This window comes from Dromiciops gliroides, chromosome 4 (assembly GCF_019393635.1).
Source record: "Dromiciops gliroides isolate mDroGli1 chromosome 4, mDroGli1.pri, whole genome shotgun sequence".
NCBI classification, from domain to species: Eukaryota; Metazoa; Chordata; class Mammalia; order Microbiotheria; family Microbiotheriidae; genus Dromiciops; species Dromiciops gliroides.
In genome coordinates, this window is record NC_057864.1 from 311,369,337 (window position 1) to 311,395,906 (window position 26,570).

A 26,570-nucleotide genomic window follows, 5' to 3' on the forward strand; every position below is an offset into this window, starting at 1 on the left:
GGGACTTACACTGAGAGCCTCAGATCAATTTGATGAGATCCCTCAACCTAGTGAGCAGCAAGGTATAATGAGCCTTTACTTGGAAGCAACTAAAGGGCTCCTGACCAAGGAGGCAACAACATGTTTCTGAAAGGACGAAGGAGGCTGATGAGTTACAAGATGCTAAGTAGAGGGGGGAGAGGAAAGAGAATTGAATCTTTTTGGAAAAACTGCCCCTCCAAGAATTCCTGAGTTGGAATATCTGGCACCTACTTTCTTCCTCAGGGAAGATCCTAGAGAAGATGATGATCACCAATAGACCACCCTGCTGATGGGCAAAAGCTATACCATAAATGGGTAGAGGGCGAAAGGAGAGGGGAGATACCTGCATGTTACCAATTGGGCAGATTACTCAGACCTTTCAGGCCAATGGGAAAGGGAATGCTTGCCTGGCAGCCCCACCCCAACCCCCAAACATGTGTTTACCTGCCTAGGAACATCATGGGTTAGTTGAATGCTTTACGTGTTTCTGTATCTGCTAATAAATCTTTGACATCTTATGCATTTCTAGGAAAGGGAGTGTGTGAAATAATGGCTTTCCCATGCTCTATAGCCATATTGCACATCTAATGTCCTCTGGGGAGTTGGGGACTCAGTGACCCCAATTATAGCAAACCTAGACACAAGATGTACCTGAGCTTGATTTCAGAGATTTCATAAGAATGTTGTGAAGATTTCCTCCAAAAAACGTGACTCCAGGAATGGGTCAATGAGACAAAGAGGGAGAACAGACCATCATGGGGTTAGATCCTCAGGATCAGATTGGGTCCCTGTGAGCCCACAGTCTTTTTAGGAGATGCAGGGACTTAAGTTACACAGATGTACTTCTTAAGAAAGCTACAATTACAAAAGCCCACCTTTACAAAACAGATAGACTAAGCTGTAGTTATCCACACTCTAAAAGAATTCATTAGAAAAGGAGTCACAACACAAGGTTGGTCACAACAGCAGGTTTGTCACAGCAAGTTACCCTCACACATATAAAATATAATTTAGTTAACAAAAATCTTATTTACCTATTACTTCAGGAATATGCCCTTTGCATAAAGAAAAAAACCCAACTGCATTTGCATATAGTATAATTATTCAAATACTTGTTTAAGAATCTAGTTATTTTTTTAAACCTAGCTTTTTTTTTTATTGTGTAAACAGCACTTTCTGCAATGAAAATGTTGCATGCAATATTTTTTCCAAAGACTCTTTTGCTTGGAGAAGCAATCAAAATTTACAGACTTGGAAGCACTTGAAGCACCAAAAAAAACCTATTTGCATTTTAAATTTTAGTCCCTGTTCTAGTTCTTGGAATAAACATTTTTATTAAAGATGTATAATTTCAATAGTCAACTTAAAAACCCAAACCAGTTTAAAAATCATTTTAATATGATTAAAGCCTGAACCTGTGAAGACTGAACACATAAAATATAGTTGTTAAAAATGGGAAAAAAATAAATTTTGTCTTTTAGAAGTTATAAGAGCGGGGGCAGCTAAGTGGCACAGGGGATAGAGCACCGGCCCTGGAGTCAGGAGGACCTGAGTTCAAATCCAGCCTCAAGACACTTGACACTTACTAGCTGTGTGACCCTGGGCAAGTCACTTAACCCCAATTGCCTCACCAAAAAGAAAAACAAAAAAACACCTTTAAAAAAAATTAAATAAATAAATAAATAAAGGGGCGGCTAAGTGGCGCAGTGGATAAAGCACCGGCCCTGGATTCAGGAATACCTGAGTTAAAATTTTGCCTCAGACACTTGACACTTACTAGCTGTGTAACCCTGGGCAAGTCACTTAACCCCCATTGCCCCGCCAAAAAAAAAAAAAAAAGTTATAAGAGCTACCTGACTCTAAAGTTGATGAGTCTTTCTAACTAATATTTCCTTTTATTCCCCTTCCACTTAGAATCATAGAATGCCAAAACCAGAAGGCACCTTGGAGATCTAATCCAACCTTATTGTTTTCTTTCTTTCACAAATGAAGAAACTGAGGCGTGAAGAAGTCGACTTGTTGAAGGTCACATAAATAGTGGCAGAGCCCTGGCTTTTGGCTCCCAGCCCAATGCTCTCTCTTCTGCTTCTGCTTTATTCATCTCTTCTCTAATCAAGACCTGGAATGATACCTCGTTTGGGGAATGCAGGACTTATAAGCTGCTATTTCCCATCAAGTTAAGGGCTACAAGGGACCCCAGAGTTCATTTAGAACAATCCTCTCATTTTATAGAAGAGGTTTTTGAGGCCCAGACAACTGCAGAGAATTGCTCAAAATCGTCCAGGTATTGTCAGAGCCAGGATTTAAACCCACGGACCAGGGAGAATCAGAGAAAGGAGTTGGAGAGAAAAGGAACGTTGTGAAAGCTAGCCCTGCCACACGTCCCTCTTTTTTTCAAGTACTAAGCCTTTATTAAGTACCTACTGTATGCTAGGCCCTTTCCTTGGCTGTGGAGATTCAAAGACAAAGAATCAGAGATCCAGAGGCCACTGAGCCCAAACATTTCATTTTACACGGAGAAACTGATGCCATAAAAGCTTAAATAACTTTCCCAAAGTCACACATAAATATGCAGAACTTGAAATTTGAACCCAGTTCTTCTGACTCCAAATCCAGCATTCTTTCTTTTTCATTTATTTATATACTTGTTTGTTTGTTTTCTTGATAATAAACATTTTTATTTATAGTTTTGAGTTCCAAATATTATCCCTTATTCCCTCCCTCCCCTCCCCTTTCCCTGAGGCAGTAAGCAATCAGATGTGGGTTATAAATGTGCAATTACCACATGTCCCTTGATTCCCAGTGCTGCACCCCCAGGGATGGTTAAGAGTAGATTTCTTCAATAAGATGACTCTCTTCTTGGTTGAGCTGAGATTTTATTTTGCTCCTGAATCAAAGAGCCCAGTTGACCATCATCTACACTAACCTGTCAGTTTTGTTAAACAGCCTGTTTCAGGTTTGTTTGTTTTGAAAGCTTTAATTATTTAGAAGATTCTTAACATTGGACCAACACTCCCTTCCTATAAATTCTAACATTTAATTGATCCTAGTTCTGTACTCTAGAATCACACAGAATATGTTTAACCCTACTTATACACAAGAACCCTATAAATGCTTGAAGACAAATATCAAGCCTAAGGCATATTTCCTCAGTTTAATTATCCCTTAGGTTCTTCAACCATTCCTCATACGGCAGTTTCTAAACCTCTCAGGATCTCAGCTGTTCTCCTTTTCCTGAGCTCCAGTTTACCAGTATCTCTTTTAAAGCATGGTGACTAGAATGGTTCATAATTCTTCAGAGTTGTCACTTCTCTTCTAGATACTAATTTTTATCACTGTGGTTGAAGATTGCAATAAGTTTTTCATTGTTGGTGTTGTTTTCTAGCCAAGTCACACCATTGGTTCCTAATGATTTTGTGGTCAACTAAAACCCCCAGCTCTTTTTCATGTGAGATGTTATCTCTCTTCTGCTTGGCCTTTCTCCCCTCAGACCCCCTTGCCTTTGCCACCTGCCCTTCCTGCCAAACCCTTCTGTATATGAGCTCTTTGAGAGCTGGGGCCACTTTGTTTTTTATGTGAATCTTTAGAGTTTAACACAGTGCTTATACTAAATTCATTTATTCATTCATTTATCCCAGATTTGTGCAATTGATGTTTTTTAAAAAAACCTAAGTACAAGACTCATGTTGTTTGAATTTCATTTTGCTAACTTTTACCCATCATTCCAGTTTTTTTCTAAATTATTTTGAATCTCAGTTTTGGCATCCGGCACATTCTCTTCCTGCATTAGGTCATCAAGAAATGTAATCACCATGCGTCCTACCTTTTCATCCAAATTGTTGCTAGAAATACTAAACAGAAGACAAAGGGGTGTGGTACACTGCAGGACACATCAAAGAGAAACATCTTTAAGGTATATAAATTCTGTATTTACGAACACCCTTGTTGCTTTTGAAAATCTTGTAAATCTGGATCGCCATCTAATTTTTCTTTTCCCCTGGGATTGTTTTGTTTGCCTTTCTTTGTATAGTTCACCCTAGTTCACATGGGACTCATGAGAGATTGTCACATGTTTTATGGAAATCTGTATATAATTTATTAAGGTATTTAACTATTCTGCAAATCCCATAAAACTAGACAGAAAGAAAATGAGGTTGTTTGTTTGTTTTAAGAATTCTCCTTTCTAGGTCAGAGAAATTGCTTTTATTTCCAGGTGTCTTTCATGCATAGAATAATTTTTCCTTTTCTTAATACCCTGTACTGTTCTTTATAATATTTTGAATAATGCGTTTCTCATCCTGTCCTTTATCAGGGATAAAGACCAGGTACTAGACATGTTATTTCAGTGGTATAGGGAACTCCCAGGTGAGGAAATTCCTTGACCAATGCAGGTACAGACCTTCTGGGTAGCTAGGTACAATAGTGCATAGACTGCTGGGCCTAGAGACAGGAAGATTCATGTTCCTGAGTACAAATCTGGCTTTGGACATTTACCAGCTGTTTGTCCCTAGGTGAGTCACTTTACCCTTTTTGCCTCACTTTCTTCATCTGTAAAATGAGCTGGAGAAGGAAATGGTAAACCACTCCAGTATCTTTGCCAAGAAAATCTCATATGGGGTCGTGGAGTCTTGACTGAAAACGACTCAACAATAATCTGTGCCTCTATTTCCTCGTCTGTAAAATGAAGATGGGGCAGCTAGGTGGCACAGTAGATAGAGTACTCTGGTCCTGAAATTGGAAGGACATGAGTCCAAATCTGACCTTAGACTAGCTGTGTGACCCTGGGCAAGTCACTTAACCTCAATTGCCTAAACATCTGGGGCTATGTCCAATCATCCTAATATACATATATTAGGATGACTATATGTGTGTGTGTGTGTGTATATATATATATATATATATATATATATATATATATATATAGCCACTCCAGTCATTGTAATATATATTAGGATGTGTGTATATATCTATATCTATATCTATGTCTATATCATCTATCTATCTATCTATCTATCTATCTATCTATCTATCTATCTATCTATCTATCTATCTATCTATCTATCTATCAAATCTTGCCACTGGATCTAGATGGCTCTGAAGGAGAGAGTGAGGCTGGTGATTTTGCACAGCCCTCCCTCACTTAAAATCCAATTCACTGTAAGTCATGACATCACCCCGATATCATGGTCCTCTTTGAGAACGAAGGACAAATAACAACAAAATGAAGAGGTTTAACTCGATGATCTCCAAGATCCCTTTCACCCTTAAATCGATAATCTGCCCCCGCAACGAAGTCCCTTCCAACTCAGGAGCCAAGTGTAAGAATTCTGCGGGCTCCATCTCTCCTGCGCTCGACACCCCGCCCACTCCCGGGTCGCTTTCCGTCTCCCTGGTAACGCACGCAGGACAACAGTGCAAAAGGAAGTGGAGGCCGAGGCTGAGGCCCGACGGGCTGCGAGGTGAGCGTCCTTCAAACGGGTTGCAGTAGATTTGGGCGGCGGCGGAGGATGCCGGGCGCCATGGAGAGGCGGGGATGGATGCGGTCCTTGCTTGGGGGGCCTGGTCCCGGGGCTGAGCGGTTCCTGAAGCCGATTCTCTAAGTCGCACTAGCCACGGCCTGCCTGGCATCCCTCCGTCGGGGTGACCAACCCAGTGCCCTGAGGGCAGGGACTCCAGGAGCAGCAGGGGTAGTTGTTCATCTGGATGGGGTGAAGCACGCGGATGTAACGAATGATCCCCACCTAGGGAACTACGTGGGGACAAGCGGAGGGGCCTCTGAGCTTGAAAATGGCCCAGATGGGTTTGGGATCAGTTCGCCTCCAGCTAATTAATTCCCACAAACTCTCTTCACCTCTCTTGGCCTCACTTTGTTGGTTTTGCAAAATGATAGGGCTGCTCTCTGATCAGGGATCTCACCCCCCTTCAATTAAACAAGCTTTTGATAAATTCGGATAAGCGGGGGTGAAATGGAAAAAGCATTGTCTTCTAACAACTTCAGTCACAATGTCTTCATATGAAAAATGAGGCTAGTGATAGCACCTTCCTCACAGGGTTCTTTTGAGGATCAAACAAAATAATATGTGTAAATTACTTTGCAAAATACAAAGTGCTATTTTAAGTCTTATCTGATAGCTAACTACCTACCTGTATGACCTTGGGAAAATCAAGTGACTTAGGTTCCTTGGGCCTCAGTCGTTTTCATCTTTGAAATGGGGGAGCGAGATTGGACTAGAGTGCTCTAAATCTATGATTCTACGGATCAGTGTTAAAAAGAACTCCAGAGGGGCAGCTAGGTGGTGCAGTGGATAGAGCACCGGCCCTGGAGTCAAGAGGACCTGAGTTTGAATTCGATCTCAGATACTTGACACTTAGTAGCTGTGTAACCCAGGGCAAGTCACTTAACCTCAAGTTAAGTTTTGGTGAGGCATCACCAAAAAAAACCCCAAAACACAAACAAAACAAACAAAAAAACTCCAGAGAAGAGAATTCACAGGATCTAGAGATGAAAGGCACCTCAGAAGCTGCCTAGGCCATAAAAGTGAAGTAACTTTGTGCTAAGATTCAGAATATTTTTTATAAGCAAGACAAGTGAAGTAGCAAAGTGTTACAAAGGTGGAGGGAGGGGAGGAAGGGAAAGGATTCGAGGGCACAGCAGAAGAGAGGGGAGGGAAGAGGAAAAGAGGGAAGGGGAGGGCGGGACAGGGGAAAGGAAGGTGCTTAACCTTAGGAAACGTAAATTCCAGTTCCAGAGTCAATGATTCTTTGTGCCATTACAGTTTGAATGTCCTGGGTTTCAGCTTGGGTTATATTGAGTGAAGACAGTTTGTAGTTACTTGTCCTAGTCAAGTATTTGAAGAATACCAGTGAATATTTCTTTCATAAGGAAACAGATTAGCAACACTTTGTTCATTTCATAAGGATGACAGGGAATACAGCTATTTAGAGCTAGGAAATAACTTAGTCCAACCCCCTCATTTTCAACCCCCTCATTTTGGAGAGCTTAAGCAGCTTGTCCAAGGTCAAACATGAACAACAGAGCAAAGAAGTCCAAGGCTTTGAGATCCAGAACTATTTTCTTTATATGCCACTTCTGCCCATGGGTTGGCAGTTCTGATGTACCTAACTCCAAACTATAAAATCACAAAAACTCTTAAGGAAAAACAAAATGTTAACCTTGCAATTCTTAAGAATTTTATACTCTATGAGATGTCATCTTTGACTGAAAACCTTAGGTTCGTCATAGCAGAAGGGTGTCCCAGGTTCTTCAAAAGCTATACGGGTGAAAAGCACAGTCCTACAGGTTCCTGCCAAGCTTAGAGGCTTCAAGTATGGATCTGGTACCAATGAAAAGCACAGTCTTGGGGCAGCTAGGTGGTGAAGTGTATAAAACACCAGCCCTAGATTCAGGAGGACCTGGGTTCAAATGTGGCCTTAGACACTTGACACTTACTAGCTGTGTGACCCTGGGCAAGTCACTTAACCCTCATTGCCCCACAAAAAGAAAAGAAAAGAAAAGCACAGTCTCTTACAGGTTCCTGCCAAACTTAGAGGCAGGATCCAAAGTATGGATCTGGTGATGAACTGCTTGTTCTTAGAGATCTAGTCTCTAACATTCATAGAAGATCATTAACAAGTTAGATGCAAGGTGATGAAATTACTCACCCCACCATCCTCTCAAATGGCCAGAGCAACCCTTGAAAACTTCATACTCGGATTTAGAGAGGTTTTGAACTAGATCAGTGGAGGTATTACCAACAGTGCTGAATCATAGATCCTTGAAATATTCGCCTGAAGCAAGGCGTTATACCATATTATATAGGTGAAGAGGTAATGGCCTAAAGGTGCAGAATGAAACATGTTTGGACGTAGCCAATGTAGGAAATTTATTTTGCTTCACTATATCTATTTGTCACTAAGGTTCTGTTTCACCACCACCACCACGAGGGGAGGTGGGAAGGAGAGAAAGTGTTTATTAATTAGATTTTTTTCAAAAAGAGGTTATGAATAACTGACCACAGACTATGGGAATAGTCCCTAAAGATGTAGTTAAATTTAGAGGTAGGTAGGTGGCACAGTGGTTAGGGCTCTGGAGTCAGGAAGACCTGAGTTCAAATATGACCTCAAGACACTTAGCCAGCTGTGTGACTCCGGGCAAGTCACTTAACCCCGATTGGCCTTAAAAAAATGTAGCTAAGTTTAGAGAGACTCATGACCAGAAGGTTTTTCATCAGGTGATGATGGGAGGGCGGGGGGAAGGGAGCATAGTAATTCATGAAAAGCAACTAAATTGGATCTGTGTTGGTAGGGGAATATGAAGTTGACAGATACCATGTACTACATTGTGCCATTCTTTCTTTTCTTTTTTTTTTTTAATTTTTTTTTTTTTGGCTGGGCAATGAGGGTTAAGTGACTTGCTCAGGGTCACACAGCTAGTAAGTGTCAAGTGTCTGAGGCCAGATTTGAACTCAGGTACTCCTGAATCCAGGGCCGGTGCTTTATGTCATTCTTTCTTAATGTTAGTACTATGAACAGTTATATTTATTAAACTGATGTCAATATTTTGTAAATTAAATGTTACTTTAAAAAGTAGTAGGTCTGAAGTCACCGGGCCTGGATTCAATACCATCTCTGATGCTTACTACCTGTGTGACCTTGGACAAGTCACTCGATCTCCCTGTTCCTCAGTTTTCTCATCTGTAAAATGGAGTGGAATAGATGGTCCATGAAGTACCTTCCAGCTCTAAATTTGTGATCCTAAGAGCAGCTAGAGTAGGTTGAACGTATATAAAGGAATGCCACATTGGTGGCAACACAGTTTTGAAGGTATTAAGGGACTTTTCCTGAAGAGATTGGAAAGATGTATAGTAATAGCCTTTGTTAATTCCCCATCCCACCTCCACCATGGAATTCATCTAACTTGTGAATGATTAAGTGGGGATTTTTCCCCCTGAGAAGAATAATTTGATCTTATGCTGCCCATTTTGATCAGTAGACTAGATGTTAACTAGCATGTTGACTTTATAAATATATAGAACATGAGAATTTATAAGAATCTGAAGGAATGGACAAGTTAGAATTGTCAGAGTTGTCCTAAAAGTTTCTTTTAGTCATTTCTCCAAATTCCTTATTACCCTAAGATGATTTAACATATGTAAAATGCTTTGCAAACTTTAGTGCCATACAGTTGTTGTCCTTTGTCCTCAAAGAGGAACGAAATTACATCACTCTGCAGGGGTCAAGGTATATATAGTGTGTCCAACTGTGGCTGATCAGAACAATATGAGCTCAGAAAGCTCTACCACAGGTTGGGCACAAATATTCTACGTGAACATTTGGAGTGGAGATGTCTATAAATTTGCACATCTCACATTTCTTTTAAGCTACTGCAATTCTGCTTTGCTCATAGAGCACAGTGACTTCTTTGATGGGGCATGCCATGCCGGGCTGTCCTGTGCCAGTGTCTCCCATGTCTCACAATTGATTTCAAAGTTCTTCAGAGAGACCTTGAGAATGTCCTTGTATTGCTTCTTCTAAACTCCATGCAAACGCTTGCCTTGTGTGAGTTCTCTGTAAAATAATCTTTCAGGCAAACATAGATTTGGCATTTGAGCAATGTGGCCAGCCCATTGGAGTTGTGCTCTCTGCAGAAGAGTTTGAATGCTTGGAAATTCAGCTTAAGAAAGCACCTCACTGTCAGGTACCTTATTCTGCCATATGATCTTCAGAATCTTCCTAAGACAATTCAAATGGGAAGCAATTCAGTTTCCTGACATGGCACTGGTAAACTGTTGAGGTTTCACAATGAGGTCAGCACAACAGCTCTGTAGATCTTCAGCTGGGTAGGCAGCCTAATACCTCTTATCTCCCACACTTTCCTTCAGAGCCTCTCAAACACTGAGCTAGCTCTGGCAAAGTGTGTCAACCTCTTCATCTATGTGTATGTCCCTGGAGAGTATATTGCTAAGGTAAGTGACCTTATCCATAGTTTTCAGAATTAATCCATTTGCTGTAACCAGTGGTTCCATATATGGATGGTGTAGTGCTAGCTAGTGGAGATTCTGATTTCTTCGTATTAATTGTTAAGCCAAAATTAGCACAAGCAGCAGAGAATCAATCCACTTTGTTACATTTCAGCTTCAGAGGCTGCATTGAATGAATAATGATCTGTGAACAAAAAATCATGCGCCCCTTCTCCCTCCACTTTAGTTCTGTTGCATAGCCATTTTAAGGTAAATAATTTACCATCAGTGCGGTAGTTGACCTCAATGCCATTTTCATCCTCATTGAAGGCATCTGACAACATTGCTGAAAATATCGTGCTAAAAACCTCGGGAGCAAGCACCCAGTCCTGCTTCACTCTACTGGTAACTGGGAAAGGGCAAGAGCATTTTCCATTACCCAGAACCCATGCAAACATGCTTTTGTGCAACTATCATACAATACTGATGAACTTCTCCAGAAAACCAGATTTTGCCATAATCTTACACAAGCCTTCATGACTGACAGTATCAAAGGCCTTGGTCAGAAGGACAAATATTGTGTACAGACTTCGGTTCTGCTCTTGGCATTTCTCCTGAACTGCTGGGCAACAAACACCATATTGGCCATTTCTTGGCCCTTTCTGAAATCACACTGTCTCTCAGGTAGATGACCATCTTCCAGGTGAAAGATCAGCCTGTTAAAGATGATTCTGGGGGCAGCTAGGTGGCGCAGTGGATAAAACACTAGCTCTGGATTCAGGAGGACCTGAGTTCAAATCCAGCCTCAGACACTTGACACTTATTAGCTGTGTGATGCTGGGCAAGTCACTTAACCCTCATTGCCCCGCAAAAACAAACAAACAAACCAAAAAAATATGATTCTGGCAAGAAACTTCCTGGCAGTAACTAAGAGAGAGTCTCCCCTGTGATTGTCACAGGGCAACCTATTTCCATTTCCATTATAGAGATGGACAATGGAGGCATCCTCAAACTCCTGGGGGAACGATATATAAAGGATAACTATTAAATGTGATATTAGGGATTATTATAGCATTTCTATTTTTCATCTTTCAAAAAGTATCTGTTTCTTTTACATAAGTTACTTTGAGTTTCCCCACAACTCCTTCATAAATCACGTGCTTTTATGTCAATTATATGTATTTATTGCATAAAAAATAGAGTAACATTCCTCAAAGGAACTTTGTGATAATCACCTATCATTTAAGCAACAGGAAGAAATTATTTTGTTCTTTATGGTCCAAATTTCTGTAAATTATGCCTCCTCATTAAGAAAACAATTCATTAAAAGCTAGGGAGGATGGTGAGTATACAATTAATGTTATTTTTTATTGTTATTGGTCATGATTTTTTGGTTTTGAATATTTATTATTTTTAAATATTATAGTGAAGAGAAGATAAAGATCAAGGAAAACATTTTAAATATAAATTTTAAAAATATAATTGTTTTGTTTCACTAGGATGGCTCACAATCAAGCTGAATGTGTTATAAAGAACATTATTCGAGAAATAGGACAAGAATGTGCACACTATGGAGAAACCGTTTCTGAAACTCTTGTGGCTTTTATGGTAGGACTAAAAGGAACAACTTTAGTTTTGAATATTTTATTCTGTTTTAACAATTGCATTCAATTACCCTTTAAAACTGTGTACTATATGATCCTAGATCTTGCTCATTTTAAAATATATTTAAACAGTTGGGGTGTATGGAGAGTATATAAAAGAAAGAAACATCTTGTATATAAATTATGTGTTTGCAAACTTTTTTTTTTTTAAAAAAAGAGATATTATAGGGGCAGTTAGGTGGCGCAGTGGATAGAGCACCGGCCCTGGATTCAGGAGGACCTGAGTTCAAATCTGGCCTCAGACACTTAACACTTACTAGCTGTGTGACCCTGGGCAAGTCACTTAACCCCAATTGCCTCACTAAAAATTTTTTTTTAATTTTAAAAAGAGATATTATAAATTTGGATTGATATCTAATTTTTCTTTGCCTGAATTGCAAGGACTGGGTTTTTTTGTGTCTTTCTTATACATTCCCAGTGCTTAGAACAGTGTACCTGACACATATTAAGGGCCTAATAAATGATTGCTCATCAACTAGGTTGGGTTCTTTTACAAGAAATTTTACTTTTTTTTTTTTAAAGTGTTCATTGACTGCATCCATGTTCCAGTTATCCATGAATAATAAAAGCATGAATAAATGAAATATAGAAATGACTCTCAATCCTAATTTTAGACATGAACTTCATGCTCTTTCCCCACCAACTTTCCTGAATTATTATTAATTTGAAGATAAATTGTCAGATTTTATTTCTATCCCTTCCTCTTTCTTCCTTGTAGATATAAGCCATAGTTCTGAATAATACACCAACTAAATAATTAGCCTCTACTTATTAAAAAGTCAAATGCTATAACAAGAATAAAGACCAAATCCATACCCTCATGTTCAAGATATGTCAAAATTTAGCCCCAAACCCCCAAACCTACTTTTCCAGCCTTTTTTCACACCACTCTCTTATACATTCTAGGTCCTCCAGCACTGGATTACTGGATTACTCCTTCTTGTTCCCTGAATACATTTGATAAGCATTTATTAAGCACTTACTGTATGTCAGGCATTTTGCTAAGCCCTAGTGATACAAATATTAGCAAAAAGATACTCCTTGCTGCTGAGGAGTTCACATTCTAATAGAGGAAGGCAATATCAAAGGGAACTGAAAGGCAGGTGATGTTAGGGGTAAGAGTTTTGGGCATGTGGGTGGGACTAAATCTGAAGAATTAAGAATGGCTAGTTTGGGTACCTACACAAAATGGAGATTCCAGGAGGAACTCATCACTGGGAAAAGGGGGCTGTAAGAACAGAGGGAGAAGGTTAATCAGGCATGGTGGCAAAGTCCACAGTGTGTGTCTTTATTTTTTATGTTCCCCTACTGTATAATACCCATTTTTCAAGGTTTCGCTCAAATGCTGCCATGACGTTATCCCTGATTTTCCCTATTGGAAATGATCTCTCCCTCATCTGATCTCATTGTACCTTATAACCCCCTTATATACTTATCATATGCTTACTTGTATTATATTTATATGTGTACAGATCTTATGTATCTCAACTAGGTTTTCCATTCTTTAGGAAGTAGGGTCTTTGTCTTGTTTATCTGTGTGTCTCCTCCTCAACATTCAGTACAAGGCATGTAGTAGGACTTTAATAGGTGATGTGTGAATGACAAAACCCCAGTCTCTCAAGAAACATAATAAACAAATTTCATCATAATCATGCCATTTAGGAAAGGTTTTTTGCTATCCTCTAGGTGAAAGCTGTTGTTTTGGATCCAAGCAATGGCTTCAACATGGATCGAAACCTCACAAGATCTGATGTTCAAAAACTTGTTAAGGTGATTATGACTTAAGTCCTCAAGTTTGGGGTCATATTCTCATTCTATCTTACCTTATAGAGCTGTTTTACTATTACTTTAATATCAACTTAATAGCATAACATTAATATCTCTTGACATTCATCTAGTATTTTAATAGTTAAAGAAGTGTTGAACTAAATTGCATTATAATCTGTTACCATTCTGGTCAATGTAGTTTTATGATTGAGGTTCCTATTAATTGTTTTCTAAAGGGAAAGCTGAAATCAAAATAAAATAATCATCAAAGTTTAGAAATAAAGTGGATATGCCTGCAAACGAACTTTGTAAATTGAAGAAAGCAAAAATTCAAGACATCTTTGATTTCTCTAAAAACAGATTAGGTATCTCACTTATGTTTCTAAGACATTATAAATCTGAATCTGACCTTAAGGTGTGGGAGATGAGAAGTAGGCTGTCAAACCTGTAGAGGAAAGTTGTCTAGGTTTTAGCCAGATGGAAGATTTTTCCCCACCTTCTTTCCAACCAATGGTACCAGAAGAGGACTGAAACTTAAGACCTGTGTGCAGAGAAGGTGTTAAAGTCAAGGAAGGGGCATTAAGGTGGATATCCGGAGATTTTGTTGCTAAGGTTATTTGGCTATAGAATTCACAAGATCTCCCAGCATATCCCAGGGCTGATTTCTGTCCATTGAAATGTAGTTTCTCACATGTATGGACTGGGAAAATGGCTGTGATAATAGCTGACCAGGTACACAGGAATTCAATGGAGACTCCAATCAAGACATTTCTCTGACTCAGTAAGGTACATTTTTCCACTCAGCTGAGTTGTAAGGGAAGACTTTTAGCCTAATGTAAAAAAAAGACATATAAACAAACTAGTGAAGTATTTCATTGTTCACAGGTAATAAAGTCATTTTTTGTTTTCCTTAGTGTTAGCATACAACTTAATCTAGAAAAACAAAATCTGAAGTCATGTGCTTTATTATATAAAGAAGAATCACATGTTTCAGAAACTGTAGTTCAAAAACACTTATGTAAATTTTTTTCCTCCCTAGCTATGTGTTAATAGGTTAATGGACAAAAAAAATCCATCCCTGGACACAATTAAGATGCAAGTTTACTTTGATATGAATTATACAAACCGAGGTAATGTATCTGATATCTTTAATAATGTTCTGCTAAACTATATAATATAATATCACAGAATTATAGAATCTAAAAGTTGCAAGGTATTTCAAGGGTCATCATACCCAATCTTGTACTTGACCAAAAATGCTTTCTTCAGGATTCTCCCAAAGTAGTCGTCCACATTCTGGTGAAAGACCTCTACTAAATGTGAACCCCCTACCTTCTTGCATCAGCCCTTTCTAGTTTTGTGAGGAATCTTTTCCATACATCTATCTTAAATGTGCTTTTGAGCATCTTCCTCCAGCAGCTCCTACTTCTTCCCTGTGGGGTCAAACTGAACAAATATAACCACTGTTCTTGATGCTGGCCCTTTAAATACTTGAAGGTAATTATGATCCTCCCCCAATTCTTCTGCAGGCTAAACATTCCCAATTCCTTTAACTAATCCCCATATAGCATGGTCTTCAGGCCCCTCACCACCTGGATCCCCCTTTTCTGAATGTCTTTCTCCAAATGGGATGCCCAGAAATGAAGACAAGTATGACATGAACATTGCAAAGGAGAGCAGAACAATCACCTCCATTGTTCTCCATGTTCTCCTTTCATGATGTAGCCTAGGATAGCATTAGCTGGTTTGCTACCATGTCACTGTTAACTCACATTAAGCTCACATGCCACTAAAAGTCTTTAGATCTTTTTCAAAGGAAAGAAGGAGGGAGGGAGAGAAGGAGAAAGCAAGGGAGGAAGGAAGAAAGGGAAGTAGAGAGGGAGGGAGGAAAGCATTAATAAGTACCTACAATGTGTCAGGTAATATGCTAAGTGCTTTACAAATATTATCTGATTTGATCCTTAACAACCCTGGGAGGTATGTCCTATTGTCATCATCCCGTTTTACACATGAGGAAACTGAGGCAGATGAAAATTTGCTATACAAATGTGAACCATTATTATCATGCCAAAATATATCCATTAAATCACCATAAAAATAACCTGTTTTGGCTTTGCCTTGACACTATGGTTTGTTTTTATTTTAAGTAATAAGGATTAAGAAAGCATGATGTTGGGGTGGCTAGGTGGTGTGGTGGATAGAGCACAGGCCCTGGAGTCAGGAGTACCTGAGTTCAAATCCGGCCTCAGACACATAACACTTACTAGCTGTGTGACCCTGGGCAAGTCACTTAACCCCAATTGCCTCACTAAAAAAAAAAAAAAAAAGCATGATGTTAGGCATGAAGTAAAAATGCTGCCCCAATGTCAATTCCCCCCACCTCTGAAATACGTGTGTGTGTGTGTGTGTGTGTGTGTGTGTGTGTGTGTGGAAAAGCAGGAACTAAAATATTGGTTATGTGAAAGATGTTTTCTTTGTCCTTTTCCAGGAGAATTTCTTGATGAACATCATCGAGTCCTAGAATCCAGATTAAGTATTGTTAGTAGAGAAATCACGGATAATAGGGCCCGGACTCGAGAAGAATTAGAAAGCCTCTACCGGAAGATTGTCAGCTATATATTACTGCGTTCTGGTCTTGGATCCCCTACTGATATCAAAGTTGTCAGAGAGGCAACAGGTCAGTAATATAAATCTTTCACATTCTTTGGTGGTGGATAGAGGTAGAATGCAGAATAAGGTAATTTTGTGTTTATAATAAGTGCTTAATTGCAGCTGTAGGGATTTAATTCTCTTCTTTATCCACAAAAGAAATAGAGAATAAACAAGAAATGAAAACTCATCTCTTCCTTATCAGTGGATATCAATTCTAACCCCAAAGAATCATCTCTAGGAAATAAAATATTATTGCTCTTTTTCTTAGATACTTAGGCACCTGTTATATCATACTAGAGGAGAACTATACACAGAATTAGGGTACCAGACTAATTGGTAAAGATACTAGGTAAATTGAGGTAATGTGAATGGGCAAGAGTTGTCTTGGCACCTGAAATGGGGTGAGGAAAACAGTATCCTACTGAGTATTATACTGCCTGCCAGGAAATGTGTCCCCTCACTTCCATTTAAAGATATACTATATGGACTAAATTTTGCATTACTACTTTGCTGGTTCTGTGGTTTTATCAAAGTACTCACTTTGATACAAAGTATTTCCTCCACTACAAATTGAAACCCTTCCATACTTTTCTGTCTTGGATAATTTTTGTTCATGTTTTCCTATGAATTGTCCATAGAGGTTCTACACAAAGTGTTGAAGACCTTCCTTTTGTTCTCCTAATATCTCGATTCAAATATTCTTTTAATATTTCAGTCTACCGCTTGGGTTACCCATATGTCATCTCATTACCATTACATGACCAAGCAACCTTCCTTTCTAATCAGATAAGCCTTCAATACTCTTTTTACTCTACTTCTAACATGCAAGTCATCATTAATAATGTGGCAGTCTGTTTTATGTTTTCCATGTATCTTTCCATTGTTCTTTTGGGTATTTGGAGTTTTAATCCAAAGATTCACAACTATATAGCATCACCAAGAGAATATTAAAGCTAAAGGGAGAGGTCTTTATGAAAATAAATGGCTCAGGATCTTTTGAAAGAACTTCATAATTTCTCAAATGTGATCCTTCCTAATCAGCTAATCCTACTTAATTCTAGGCCAAACTCGTTGTCTTTTCACAGCATCTGTCTATGATATACATATAAATTGATGGATGAAGACCATGGATTATCTATCTAGCTTTATTCCACAATTTGAGCAATATAAGAGTTCTATTTTGATAGTTTTTGTTTTTATTTTTTATAAATCAACCTTGTTTTTCTAGCATGGGTAGTTCCATAAATTTCTTTCATGTTACTGTGGATTTCGCTGAGGATGCCTTATTGGTGTTCCAAGGCTTGATGCAATAAATTCATTATACATGAATGGCCCCTTTTGGAGAAATTTGCCATCAATAAGAAATACATTTGTTCAGATCTCATACAGGACTTCCTCAATGATCCAATGCATATTTATATCACGTAACATATATGTTCATCAGGTGTTCAGTGGTATAATGGAGGAGGTCCTGTATGAGATCCACAGTAACATGAAAGAAATTTCAAGAGTGAAATGTATTTTTCTTTTTTTTAGTGAGGCAATTGGGGTTAAGTGATTTGCCCAGGGTCACACAGCTAGTAAGTGTTAAGTATTTGAGGCCGGATTTGAACTCGGGTACTCCTGACTCCAGGGCCGGTGCTCTATTCACTGCACCACCTAGATGCCCAGTGAAATGTATTTTCATCATCTATACTTTGGAACCAAAATTGGTTATTTAACTTTGGTGTTGTTTTCACTTTCATTATTGTAGCTATTGCATATATTATTCTCCTGGTTCTGCTTTCTTTGCATTAGTTCATACATGTCTTCCCATGTTTTTTTTGAAGTCTTCCTTTTAATTATTACTTACATAATAACATTCCATTACATTCATACAGTGGGAAGCTAGGTGGCACAGTGGATAAAGTGCCAGGCCTAGAGTCAGAAAGACTCATCTTCCTAAGTCCAAATCTGGCCTCAGACACCTACTAGCTGTGTGACCCTGGGCTAGTCACTTCACCCTGTTTGCCTCAGTTTCCTCATATGTAAAATGAACTGGAGAAAGAAATGGCAAACCACTCCAGTATCTCTGCCAAGAAAACCCCAAATGGGGTCATGAAGAGTCCGACACTACTGAAACAACTAAACAAGAAAAACGATATTGTCATTCCTTCTCCAGCTCATTTTATATAGATAAGGAAACTGAAGCAAACAGGGTTAAATGACTTGCCCAGGGTCACACAGCTAGTAAGTGTCTGAGGCAGCATTTGCAGTCAGGTCTTCCTGACTCCAGGCCTACCCTCTATCCACTATGCCACCTAGCTGCCTGGAATTTAATAGCCATTCTCTATTTGAAAGTAACCACTTTGTTACTTTTTGTTTTGTTTTGTTTTTGTTTTGTTTTCCTACCAGAAAAACAAGCAAACAACAACAACAAACTATTACACTGAATCTTGGTATAGAAGTGACCTTTTTTTTTCTGTCATTGACCTTCTTGGGGTATATGCTCAGTATTGGGATTGCTGAATCAAAAGATATGATCAATTTACTCACTTTTCTAGCATAGTTCCAAATTGTTTTCCAGAATGATTGGACCTATTCACAGCTTTTTAAGCAATATATCCCTAGTGTCTGTTTTATAACAAATCATCCAACACTGGGTGTTTCAGTCTTTCATCATTTTTGCCAGTTTGGTGGTTGTGAAGTGATATGTGAGCCTGAGACTTATGGGTGTTTTATAAGCCTTTGGCCTCTTTCATTTCTTATGCCTGAAGGAGATTTTATGACAGGTTTTATTATGTTCATTTTTATAATCCTTATTCTTACATTCAGTTCATCAAACATCGGGGAATGTGTTGATTAAGTTTATAGGATCCTGCAAAGTTATTCATATGATTGCTCAATTTTTCCATCCTTTACAATGGATATTAGCAGATAAGATGTAATTATCGTTATGGTGGCTTATTTGCCATTTGTTAAAAATATTGACTATAAGGTGCCTCTTCTTTTGTTTGTACCAAGAAACCAGCTTCACTAAATCTTTTATTTGCCTCTCAAAGAATTACCTGTAAGGCCTTCTTTCATTTAGCTGCAATCACTTTATGCCCTGTGGTTTCATTTATAGCTTGAATCAATATTGATATGGGTCACTTTTTATACTAGTATGCCATCTCATTGATCATGGGAAAAATTATTGCACATTAGGAGCCCCAAAGGAATCAGTTAATATTTGTAGGCTGCCTTATGGTTGTCTGTCATTCTTATTAACTTATGCTTTTGTTTATGCTATTCTGTCACTATCACTGAAGAAGGGGATTGTATGGGAATGAGGGCTATTTTGTGCTATTATTCATTTTGTAGATGACCATGGCTAAATATATATATTAATCATCCAGTGGACAACCTTCTGATGATGAGCCTTTCCAAGCTTATCTAGATCACTTATTTTAATTCAACAAACATATGTTAACTACCTGTGGTATGCAGAGCACTGTGGTAGGACTTAGTAGAGATATAAGGTAAGATAAAATTAATCTCTGCCCAGAATGGAGCTTTTAGTCTAATAGGGAAATAAAACACACATATAGATAACTATAATAAATGATAACATATAGCAAGTATGCTAAAGAGCTGCAGAACAAAATGCTATTAAATTCTGAGGGAGAAAAAGTAGTTAAATGACAATGACAAGGGAGATCAGAGAAGGCTTTCTGGAGGAAGTGTTTTAGTTGGACTGATGTGGGTAAGAAAATGAAGAGGGAGAAAGAAACACATTCAAGGCATGAGGAGCAGTAGGAAGTAGGAAAACACAGATTTCATTTGAGTGACAAAGAGTAACCTAGTTTTTTTTTAGAACATAGAATATATGTATGAAGGTAATATGCAATACAGTTGGAAAAGTAGAGAATATTGCTAGATTATAGAGGGCTGTTAGTCAAAGAGCACCTCTCTGCCTTAAATGAATTCAAGTCACTTAGCATGGATGAATTTCATCTAAGGATGTTGAAATATGTCACCCATTTGATAATTGATAATTTCTTCAAATATATATATATATGTATATATATATATATATTTCCTTCAGGGATGAGCTTGGTCATTACAATTTTTTAGGCATTGTGTATTTTTTTCCTGGTTCTGCCTATTTCTCTTTATCAGTTTATTTCTTCTCATGCCTCTCTGTAGTGTTCATGTTCATTGTTTCTTTTCTTTTCTTTTTTTTTAGGGCAATAAGGGTTAAGTGACTTGCCCAGGGTCACACAGCTAGTAAGTGTCAAGTGTCTGAGGTCGGATTTGAACTCAGGTCCTCCTGAATCCAAAGCCGGTGCCTTATCCACTAAAGCCACCTAGCTGCCCCTCATTGTTTCTTATAGTACAAGAATATTCCATTAAATTCACATAGCACAATTTGTTCAGCCATTTTCTAGTCAATGGGCATCTACTTTGTTTCTCTCTTTTTCATTCTTGTAACATAATAAATGTTGTCTAATGAGACATGTTCTCTCTGGAAGTCGTATACCATTTTTAATGTTTAAAGAGTCATTATTCTACTATATTCTCACTCTTTGTATGACTTCCTCATCATTTTTTGCTAAACTAATATGTAGGTAATCTTTGTGAAATCGTGAATAAGAGATAAGCAAATGCTGTCTTGATTTTCAGAAGTAGGAAGAAGGTGAGTTCTTCAAATTATGAACCAATGAGCTTAATGCTAATTCCTAGAAAAAATGTTTTTAACAGAGTTTTTAAACAGATGGTGTGAAAACACTCAGGAAAGGAAACAGTGAATCCCATAATCTAGTATGGTTTTATTAAGAACAAGACAGGACAGACTAACTTCATTTCTTTTTTTGTCATAAGTTTATTTATGAGTGGCACATCAGTGTAGTATAGTGTGCCTAGATTTCAACACTGGAGTTGACAAAGTTTCTTATGAAATTCTTATGGATAAGAGAGTTGTAAGCTTATTGATATGATAGGTGAATTTAGAGATTCATGATTAAATCCAAATAGTATTAATTGGTGAATCAAAATCAGCCTGAACTGTATGCTTCCATGTTCTATGCTTGACCCTAATTCTTTTGAACATTTTCATTGTGTTGGACAAACATTAAATTGGCATGTTTTTCAGATTTGCAGATGGCAGAAATCTGCAAAGGATAGCTGATATGTTAGGTGACAAAGTTGGGGTTTTGGGTTCTCTCCCCCAAAAGAAAAACCTCAAAAAAATTAAAATGATACGCCAAATAAGTTTAGTTACAATTTAACAGGCATACATGTAAAATTCCAAACTCATGTTTTAAAAATGAAGTATATGTTGAATGCTTTGGGAGGGATGTGGCTCAATAATAGGCTAGCCCATGTTAAAAAAAAAAAAAACAACTAGGAATTTTGGTGCACAAAAAGCTTATTGAGAAATGGGGATTCAATGTGGCTGAGTGTCTGAAGCCGGATTTGAACTCAGGTACTCCTGACTCCAGGGCCGGTGCTCTATCCACTGCGTCACTTAGCTGCCCCTTAAATAGCACTTTAAAGTTTGCAAAGCCCTTTATGTTACCTTCTGTGATCCTCACAACAACCTATGAGATATCATTGTCCCCATTTTACTCATGAAGGAACAGGATAAGTGACTTGTACAGGGTCACACAGCTACCAAGTATCTGACGCGAGATTTGAACACTGGTCTTTCCAGATTATTCTGCTTGGCTCTGGTGGGCTGAGCCAGAAAAAAAAAATGAGTAGGTAGATTTTGGCCTTTAAAAAAAAGAACTTCTTAACAATTATCTGCTTCAGGAAGTAGTGAGTTCCTCAATACTAAAGGTCCTTAAGCAGAGGATGTATCATAAAATTCCGCAACCATTCAGGCAACAGCTGAAAAATTGTGGTATATGCTTGTGATGGAATGAATGCTATAGGAAATGACAAGCAGGAGGGTTTCAGAGAAACCTGGGAAGACTTAGACAAACTGATGCAAAGTGAAGTGAGCAGAACTAGGAGAACATACACAGTAACAGCAATACTGTATGATGATGAACTGTGAATGACTTATCTATTCTCAGAAATACAATGATCCAAGACAATTCTGAAGGACTCATGATGAAAAATGCTATCCACCTCCAGTGAAGAAAGAACTAAAAGAATCTGAATGTAAATTGAAGCATACTTTTTTTTGCTTTATTTTCCTTGTTTTTGGTTTTAGTCTGTTTTTTTATAACATGTCTAATATGGAAATGTTTTGCATGATTACACATGTATAATGTGTATCATATTGCTTGCCTTCATATGAAGGGGAAGGGAAGGGAGAGAGGGAGAAAATTTGGAACTCAAAATTTTAAAAAATGAAAGTTTAAAATTGTCTCTAAAGTAAACAGAAAAATTAAAAAATTAACATTTTCATTTGGAAAAAAAATATGTTCCTCTTCAGTCCCCCCTGCTCAACTGCCATCTGCAACAAAAATGAAAAAAGAGGGAAAATTTATTAACCACATCAACTAATTCTGACTGAATATATATTTTTTAACATTCATATCTCCTCACTTCTGCATGGGAATGAGGAAGATAATTTTTTTTTACTTTTTTATCCCTTTGGAGACAAGTACTTGGTCCTTATAGTTACAGCATTCAATTTTGATATTTATTATTGTTATTTATATTGTTGTAGTCATCATGTGCACTTTCCTGGTTCTGCCTGTATCTCTGTATCAGTTCATTTTTTCCCATGCTTCTCTGTATCCTTCAGATTCATGGTTTCTTATAGCACAGTAATATTCCATAACATTATTAGGCAGCTAAGGGGAGTAGTGGATAGAGCACTTGACCTGGAGTCAGAAGGACCTGAGTTCAAATTTTACTTTAGACACTAGCTGTGAAAACTTGGGCAAGTTACTTAATCTCTGCCTCAATTTCTTCAACTATAAAATGGGGAATAAAATAACCTCTACCTCCCAGGTTTGTTATGAGGATCAAATGAGGTGATGTGTCTGTCACATAGAAAGCATTATATGAATATAGAATATATAACAATATAAAATGTAATAATATATATGTCATTGTTGTTATTTCCATCATCATCGTTAGTAACCTCAATTTGTTTAGCCATTTTCCAGTCAATGGGCATCACTTTGTTTCTACAAAAATGTCATTTTAATACTCAACAAATAAGTAGAAAAATCCCCCAATACCAATGGCCATGTCTGAAAATGTATGCCTATTCTACAACTGTAGTTCACTGTCTCTCTCCTGTGAGGAGGAGGGTGTACCATTGATTTTCTTTTTTTTAAAGGGGTTATATATAAGGGCAGCTAGGTGGCACAGTGGATAGAGCACAGACCCTGGAGTTAGAAGAACCTGAGTTCAAATGTGACCTCAGACACTTAACACTTACTAGCTGTGTGAACCTGGGCAAGTCACTTAACCCCAATTGCCTCACCAAAAAAAAAAGTAAAAAAGGGATGTGTATATATATATATGTATATATATATGTATGTATGTATGTATATGTATGTATATGTGTGTGTGTAAAATTTTAAAATAAATATACATATGATAAACTAACAAATCATCTGAGTCTCATAGTCACGCACCTGTGCAAAGAAAGCATGGAGGTGTATTTTTCAACTTTGTCCTTTAGGACCAAGTTTGATAATTACATTATTTTGATTTTGTTCTTATTTCCACTTACATTGTCATAGTCCTTGTGTATATTGTTCTTCTCATTCTCCTTATTTCTCTTAAAAATCTTCCTATGTTTCTCTGTCTCCTTCATATTAATCACTTCTTATAATGCAATAATATACCATTACATTTATGTATTTGTTCTGCCTCCAGGTTTTTACTGCTACAAAAAGGGTTACTACAAAAATTTTAGTGTATATGGGACCTTCCTTTCTGTTTTTGACCTCCTTGTGATTTGTGCCTTGTGGTAGGATCTCTATGTCAGAGAATATAGACATTTACATCACTTTTTCACATTACTTCAAATTGCATTCCAGAATGGTTAGACCACTTCACATCTCCACCAACAGTTCATTTGTGTGCCTGTCTTTCCACATCCCTTCAACATTGATATTTAATGCCATTGATTTTCAATCATGCAAATAGTACATTTTATGCCTGGTACATAATAAATATTGTCTAATGAACCATGATCTGCCTGGAAATCATATATCATTTTAATATTTAACGACTCATTATTCTTATTAGTCATACTATATGACTGCCTCAACACCTTTTAGCTGGAAAAAATAATTTTATTTGAAGTGTATCTCAAATCCACATTTTTCCCTTTTAGTTTCCCCATATGAATTTTTGTGTATTTTTTCTTTTCCTCAGCTGCTCTACAGAGTGTTTTTCCTCAATCTGAGCTTGGTACTTTTCTGTCTCTTTCCAAGAAGGATAAAGAGCGCCAGTTGAAAGAACTCACTATGATTGTGACTGGAATTCGGTTATTCAACAAAGACTGTGGGAAGGGAGGAGAAGGCATTGATGATTGTAGGTATAAGGTTAAATTCTATAAATCTATCCTGATTTATGTAAATGTGTTATAAGCAAGATTAAAATTTAACTTGTACAATGGTTAAAATGAAAGGATAGTTAGGTTACTTAAAGCACTTTTTTTTTCTGGGATGCTAAATTATCTGCCAAATATCTGCCAGGAACCTGTAGTTTAAAGAAGCTTTATTTTAGAACAATATTTTAGTGTGCTAGTACCTACTTACTAAATTATTGATCTAATTTCTATTTAAAATGCCAAATTTACACACAAGCTAGTTTCCTTCTCCATCATGTTCTCTCAAGTTATTTCACAGGAGTTTTGTAGTGACTCATTGGTGACATAGAGAACTAGAGATAGAGTGTGTACTGCATAGTATATGGTGCCTGGCATGTAGTAGGTGATTGCTGAATGCTTATAGATTGATTTAAAAACTTCTCAGGGAGCATAAGAACAATATATATGTAAATGAGGTTGATTATAGATAAACCAAATGACCCCACTGGGATAAGGACTCACATATTTGATAAAAACTACTAGGAAACTTAGAAAACAGACTGGTAAAAAGTAGCTTTAGGCTTACACCTTACACCACAACAGGTTTGAAATGGATACATGATCTAGATATAAAAAAGCCACATACTAAACAATGGAGAAGCAAATAAGGAAATACCTTTTGCAGCCTTGACCAAACAAGGGATAGAGTGAATCATGGGAAACAACCTGGAAAATTTTGATTTCATAAAATTGAAAAGCTACTGTACAAACAAAATCAATGCAGTTAAAATTAGATGGGGAGCATTTAATTGTGAAACATCTCGACAGAAAAGTTTTTCTAATAAAAGTCTGATATCCAAGATATACAGGGAACTCATTCAAATATATAAGGACATTATTATCCCCAAGAGGTAAATGGTCAAACTATATGAATAGATAGTTCTCAAAAGAAGAAAAGCAATCTATCAACACAATATAAAAATGTCACAGAGAATTGCAAATTAAAACAACTTTGAAATTCCACTGCACAAAACTAGATTGGCAAAGATGACCAAAAAAGGGAAATGACAGTTTTTGGAGGGCATGTGCAAAGAAAGGTATCCTAATGTAATTCTGGTTGAGCTATGAATTTCTTCAACTATTCTGGAAAGCAATTTGGAACTGTACTTCTAAAACCACTGAATTAATTTGGTATGATGGTAACCCCAACCAAACATGAGTGAAAGGACCATAAAAAGCATTTCTTTTTTTTCTTTTTTCTTTTTTTTTGCAGGGCAATGAGGGTTAAGTGACTTGCCCAGGGTCATACAGCTAGTAAGTGTCAAGTGTCTGAGGCTGGATTTGAACTCAGGTCCTCCTGAATCCAGGGCCAGTGCTTTATGCACTGCGTCATCTAGCTGCCCCCCAAAAAAGCATTTATAAAGCGTTTACTATATCCTTAGCATTGTGTTAAAGCATTGGGAATAAAAATATAAAAGCAAACTTGTACTCATCTCAAGGAAGAAAACAAGTATTTATTGAGCCCCTACTATTTGCTAGGCATTGCTAAGTGCTTTACAGATATCATCTTTTTTGATCATCACGGCAACCCTGAAAGGCAGATGCTATCATTATCATTCCTATTTTATAGATGAGGAAACTGAGGCAGACAAAGATTAAGCCCAGGGTCAAATAGCTAGTAAGTGTTTGAGTCTTCTTTTTAATCTGTTAGATTGTTGGTGTGTTGCCTATTAATTTTTTTTTAACAGTGCCTGCTATTCTGAATGAAGCCATTCCAGCTACCACCCAACATATTGATGCACAACTTCAGACTTCCCAAGAACAGGCATACCGGTACACAGCGATCTTGGAGAAAATATCAGACAACCCACTCAGAATGAAAGAGCTTGAGCCCTTAATGGTAAAAGAAGCCCTGTTTAATTTGAGACAATATGAAGTTTTCCTTAATATAATTTTGGTGAGTTATTATAATATCTGGCATTCTCAAAGTTAACGGTATAATTTGTGGAATTTAAGCAAGGCGTTGTTTTTTTTTCG

The 26,570-nt window shown here is 37.6% G+C and overlaps 1 protein-coding gene across 1 annotated transcript in view; it reads left to right on the forward strand.

Moving 5' to 3' along the window:
• Nucleotides 1–5,209: 5,209 nt before the first annotated feature.
• Nucleotides 5,210–26,570, forward strand: part of CFAP206 (cilia and flagella associated protein 206) — a 55,142-nt gene continuing 33,781 nt past the window's right edge. Inside the window, exons 1-7 of the mRNA XM_044001423.1 lie at nt 5,210–5,480; nt 11,480–11,588; nt 13,331–13,414; nt 14,451–14,541; nt 15,900–16,088; nt 24,377–24,535; nt 26,282–26,490. Of these exons, the coding sequence (XP_043857358.1) occupies nt 11,481–11,588; nt 13,331–13,414; nt 14,451–14,541; nt 15,900–16,088; nt 24,377–24,535; nt 26,282–26,490 (840 nt within the window). The 5' untranslated portion in view covers nt 5,210–5,480; nt 11,480. The remainder of the gene's footprint in view (nt 5,481–11,479; nt 11,589–13,330; nt 13,415–14,450; nt 14,542–15,899; nt 16,089–24,376; nt 24,536–26,281; nt 26,491–26,570) is intronic.